The following is a 6,313-nucleotide window of genomic DNA, read 5'->3' on the forward strand; positions in this document are numbered from 1 at the left end:
GCTTGTGATAGACTCCTAACCATGACTTCCTTTTTGCTCTTGTATGACAACTGTCAACCAATTATTGGTTTTTAAAAATGGAAACAGAAATGGAATTATACGCCAACCTTAATTAATTAAATTAACCTGTCTTTACACGATCCCAAATGACAACATTATCCTTCAAATAATGGTTATGTAATATGATATTTAATCATTTATTTATGAATGAAGGGTATTCAAGACATTGATGTCCTCCAAAGCCATGGAGTTTTATATTATTATATCCTCGACAGGCCCCTCATTATTAAATTTAAACACGGCATTAACTTGATTTTTTGAAATTTTGGCAGCATTTCCCTGTAATTTTTAGTGGCTTGCAGACTGCATTATGTATATATATATATAATCTAGAGAGATAGAGAGAGAGAGGACGAAAGTGGCCAAACTAACAACATCTATTAATGCTAACAACAAAAAACAAAACAACAAAACTAATGCTTTCAAAAACAAAACAGGGACTAATTTTTTACACAATACTAATAATAATGATTACAAAAGCCCCGGTTTACCAAAAATGACCGAAAACCCCATCATGTATCTTTACTTTAACAGCTGATTTTACTTACATAAACGAGAGAAATTAAGACGAGTCTTTGTTCTTGTTTTAGAATTTAGTGGAGCTTTTATTATAGTTAAATTTATGTGATTAATGATGGGGTTTGTTCACTCGTGACATTATTGCATGGCCATGCAGAAGTAAACTGTTGGAGTTGCCGGAACACCAACAATTCATGTATTTCCGACAGTTTACGTCGGAGCATGCTATGCTCAGACCGGAGCCGATCATTGTCCGTTCTTACACGTTGACAATGATACAGAACAAACTGCAACCGGTGAGTTAGTTCCCGGTTCTCTATCCTAAGCCGGTTCACCTGGTTCCTTAGGTTTTCTAAATGCCTCTGTTTACGCATGCGTGACCTCCTGGCTGACTCCCGGTTCGATATCATGCGTCTTTGCTTCCGCTCGTCGATAAGAGACGCCGGAGGGTTTGGTTCATCGGAACCGGAGTTTGAGTTGGTCTGGTTCCGGTTCGTTTCCTCGGAACTGGAACTTGAAACCACAGGTTTTGGGGGAGATGACTGGGTTACGGCTGAAAATAGGTCAAAGTCCCACGGGCTGAACCCATTTTCAAAAGCCGGAAAAGGATTTCCGATCATCGGCTCCGATGAGAACATCGCTGGAATAGCAGACAACATGGCTCAGAATTTTTTTCTAAGTGAATAGAGGAAGGAAAGAGGGAGAAAGGGAAGAAATGCAGCGTGAGGGGCTCATATTTATGGACGAAATGATGGGCCCACGTGACGAGTGCAGAATAGTAGAATACGGCTTTAAGTGTATTATGATTTAAAACCGTAAGCATAATTATACGTATGCGTACATGTTTTGAACTTTTGAGTCAGGTGGCACTATGGTGGGGTTGAAGTGTTGAGTTACTTTTCAAAGCGACATGCGGGTGACATAAGATAGTGGGGTCCATATAAAGATCGGTTTCTAGCTTAGTCATGAAGAAACAAAATAGATGGGTCTACAATGTACAGGTGTCGTTGGGTGATAAGGTACGCGTGTGAGTAGCCAATACTTAAGAGAGTTGGTGATGTCGAGAACAAGGCATGAAGCTGGGCTTCTGTTTAGTGAGCTGATCGGCATATTAAGCCGGTGATTAAGACTAGAAGAGAAAGTAAAAAAATGGGTAATGAATATTGAATATTATAAAGTGAGGTTGAATTTTCTTTTTGTTTTTTGGTTATGAAATGAAAGTGATGGCGATGTTGTAATGGTGAACTGTGTTTTATGTCATGGCCCGCATGCCACATGCCCACTCCATCAATAATTGTTACAAAACAATTCTAAATCCATATTTATATTCATTTTATTCATAACAGCCATTGTTTGTTTAATTAAACTCATGTGATTATCATTTAGTATGCTTTAGAATAGGGAAATTAATTAAGCAGAAAATCAAGACCACAAGCAAAGCATCTTATGATATTGAGAATTATCTAGAATGACAATGAAATATTATCATTTAAGTATTTTTTTTTTTTTTTTTAATCATATGGGGTGTCCGGGACAGTTTGCGCACAATTCAACTAATCCTTTGAACTCTTGAAACTATCATTCAGGTAACAGTCTCAATGATCACCCTTATTAGTATTTGAAAAAACTTGAACTTAAGAACTCATAAAGTATCCTCTTACTTTTTTACTATCAAACTATCTAATGGTGACTGTTTATTATCATTTAAGTTGATAATCAAGATAGACTTCTTTTAGATAGTAATTGGGTTTGATGATTTCTAATATTCTTTTTCTTATCTAATTTAATTATGTGTTATGACTATTTATATAATGTACTATCAAAATCTTCTCACTTGGGTATTCTTTTTTATTTTATTAACGGTGTTAGTTGAGTTCAGTTAGATATTGTATATAAATAGAAGTTGGATGTTGCAACCAAATCATAATGAAAGATGTTTAGCTATAATTATATAATTCGTTTTTAAATTATTATTTCTAATTAATTAATTACTAACCATCTTGAAAGAAGGGAGTTGTATATAAATTTTTTTAATAATTCTTTAAAGAGATTGATCATTAAGAGAATCTATAGCCTACTAGAATCATTGTTGAACTTGGGAAAAGCAAAGAGAGAGAGAGAGAGAGAGAGAGAAAAAAAAAAAAAAAAGCCAAACATATAATTGTTGCATAACAAACGGTCAGCACGAGGCCAGCCGACACTTAAACGTGTTGCCCTAATCGCAAAATATGGGCAAAAGGATACTTGTGTTTTTCTCTTTAATTAATTTATTATATATATATATATATTTTCTAATTAAGAAAACTTCTTGCATACTTATCCATGCACGCACGTTAAAAATCCATTAAATATTTTCAGTTAATGAATGAATTATTAATTAATTAGTTCAGAGAATATTCTCGTGTTTATAGCTAGCAAAGCTGCAACAGCCAATTAACGCCCATAATTCTGTATACAAAAAGCATTGGCTGAGATTTCAAGAGCTGGTTAAAAGCTATCCATCCCCCACACTTGTTCATTAGAAAAATTTAAAGATCAAGCAGGCTCCATGTGAAAGATGCCCACTTTATAAAGATGTCTTTGCCTATTCTTTAAGAGGACACATTAAAGAAAGCTAAGCCATTTAAACTTTGGTGAAAAAAAAAAGATAAATTTCTGAAATTTCTAAAACTGGGTATTTTGTTGGAGAGTGGGTTGCTTGCGATGAATATATATAGTAAAGATGAACATGGGAGGCAATTGATCCACGATGAAGAAAGAGATCATAAAAAAGTGAAGAGCTCCACTTATTTATTTATTTATTTTTAATGAAATTTGTGATGGAAAAGAGAGTTTCAAAGGGTAACTGTTGCTTTTGCTTAGCCTAAAAATTTGCTGGACAAGAACAACCAAATTAATTATTCGCCATATTTATCATCACAGGATATTGGATAAGTATTTATTCCTAGGACTTTATACATGTATGATCGGATTGGTATTTTGTAGTTAATGCTTTGAAATTGTGAAGCTGTTTTTTGAAACATGCTTTTAACTACCAATCTTTTCTCGAATTCTGGTTCTTCTTATTAATTGTTATGTTAATTTCTACAATGTAATTAAGTTGTAGCATGATCTTGATGCTTGAATAGGGTTCGGATAGATGAAATAGAAATTAAAACTAAATGGATAAACGAAACGTAATAGTTGAGGAAGATCAGATCGATGAACAATACGGTCAAGAAGTTGAAGTCGAACTGCATTATTATGTATGGTCATGAATCATGATATAAAGTAGGTCCCTTAAGGTTCTAATTTCCATGATTAAGGATGTGACTTTAAATTCTATGAAGACACATTTTTAATGCTTCGGAACTACAGGAAATGCAATTAAAGCTCTAGTTAGTTCTTTGGTATCTAATAATTAATTTGTTAAAAAGAAAAACCGTGGTTTTCTTTTGGTTAATTTGCTTTTAGATAAGGAAGACTTTATTGCTTTTAGATTGTGTGGTTGTGCAAAGCTTTCTTTATCTGAATGTTGAAGAAATTAAAGTGCTCTTCATCTTCCTTCAAACCTCCACTACGTTCATTACCTTCTAATAGCATCATCATACAAGTTAATCCAACTCAATTAAATCGATAATGCGGTTCATAGAAAATCAAACGTATCTTTAATTAGTATGGTGAGATTTAGAAAGATCGCGATACATTATCTTTTATAACAGTTGAGTGTGTGAAATAAGACAGTTGGAAAAAGAAAGGCCACAGCAATTAATATTCTTAATGTTTTTCTTAAAAATTAAAATTAGAAAACATTTGTTTTCTCTCATAACAAATCGAATATCTTCATCATAAAAAAGCCAGCGTTAATTATAATCGTTTTTGTTTTTTATTTTATTTAAGATTTTAATAATTTTTTTCTATCTAGACAACCATGACACTTTAGATTAAGAAGTATCAAGAAAATCTTCTTTTTACGTTGGAAAATTGTCAAAAATATCTTATGAGAAATCGCTTTTTTTATAGCTAGAATTTCCTTCTTGAGGAAATAAACTTTTCAAAAGTTGTAATATGATTTGTTAATTTTATAAAACAAGAAGATTTAGCGTCGTCCTGATTCGATGGAAAAATATTTCATATATGAAAGAAAGCTTTGTGTGATCTTGACATGAATTGTTGTAACGTTAAGAAAGCTTTGTGTGATCTTGACATGAATTGTTGTAACGTTATTTTCGCCAAATGGGACATATTCCCATCAGTGCCCCCATTAAATTAACAGGAGATATTCATTTTATTTTAGTCTATTCCATTTACCAGCTACTTTAATATATTGATTTCCTATCAATAATGTCCTCTTCTCATCAGTCCTGACTCGTGATCGAAAAAAGAGAAAGAAAAAAAAAGTCAAAACTTGAACAATTAAATAGAATAGCGTATACTCTAAATATATAAATTAAATTAATGCAGTTTATGTGTCCAATTATTTTATAGATGAAAAATCGATCACATCATTGAACTTTTTTAGCAACATCAACTTACATGAAGTTAGTTACCAGTGACATGTAATATCAGCTTATGACATTTATTTAATTTATTTACATGTTGTTAATAAGATTATAACATAAATAAAATTAATGATGATATTAGAGTTATCAGGCAAGAATCAATGTCCCAACAAAGAAAAAAAATCATAAAATCTATTGATCATACTACATAAGTAAGATACATTTATTGACATTATATAGCTTCCATTCACTATATCATTTATTTTACAGATGTATTATATCCATTTTAATCACAACATTTTTGCCCATTAATTGGGCATCAGTATTAACATTTCCCGTTATTCCAATGTTTCTTTGAAGGGACTTCCCCTTCCTCCTCCCTCCTCGGTCTGGGCAGTTGAAGATTTGCGTTATTGTTGTAAATGAATGGCACATCACATCAGCATCCAGATCACTATCATCAATGGTGCCAATATTAATGCAAGAGCACCGCTCCAAGTGTTGAAAAAGACAGGGCGACGCCTTGATGAGCCATGCAGCCACTCCATCGGCTTTCTGCACGCAAAAACACAGCCAGGTGCGGTGGTGCTGCCTGGATCGTCGGCTTCACCGTCACTGATGGCTGGCGGATTTACAATAGCCCGTTCGTGCATCTCCAGGAACGGTGGCAGTATCCATTAATTGACGATGAAATTATTGGTAATTATAAAAGGTGTTTTAGGGTTAATGTAAAATGGGCTTAAAATATCTCTGAAAATAATTTATTATATTGAGATATCACAATCTTCTAGATGAAATAGGCCAGGTTCTTTGGATAGCGATGAAGGATACTTGGTGAAAATGCCAAGGAAAGGGACAAGTATAAGAATATATAAATAAATGTATGATTCTCTATGCAAATCTATTATAATTTAATTCTTTAGTGGAGTTATATATTGGACCACATATCCTGAGTTTTCTTGGTTCTAGGGTTAATTAATCATATGGTGTTACTTCAATTATATATTAAATTGGTTGACACCAAATTAACAAGTAACCCATTTACTCTTTTAAGAGAATCTTTATTGGTGTTCTTTATTTGAAAGAGTGTCTTTCATATAAATAAAAAATATTTTATTTAATTTTTAAATATAAAGAATAAAAATTTTATTCAAATCTAATGAACTTTTAAAATTTGATGAGGATGCTCTTTATTTTCAAGAAATAGACTTAATAGAAGAGAAAATTAATAAATAAAATGCATAGAAACTTGT

The 6,313-nt window shown here is 32.6% G+C and overlaps 1 protein-coding gene across 1 annotated transcript; it reads right to left on the reverse strand.

Moving 5' to 3' along the window:
- Positions 1-427: 427 nt before the first annotated feature.
- On the reverse strand, positions 428-1,297 carry LOC116133718 (basic leucine zipper 4-like). The gene has a single exon (XM_031419411.1). It carries the CDS (start codon positions 1,236-1,238, stop codon positions 681-683), a length of 558 nt encoding a protein of 185 aa, XP_031275271.1. The 5' UTR covers positions 1,239-1,297; the 3' UTR covers positions 428-680.
- Positions 1,298-6,313: the final 5,016 nt, after the last annotated feature.

The sequence above is a fragment of the Pistacia vera genome, unplaced genomic scaffold (assembly GCF_008641045.1).
Source record: "Pistacia vera cultivar Batoury unplaced genomic scaffold, PisVer_v2 Contig272, whole genome shotgun sequence".
Taxonomy (NCBI): Eukaryota; Viridiplantae; Streptophyta; class Magnoliopsida; order Sapindales; family Anacardiaceae; genus Pistacia; species Pistacia vera.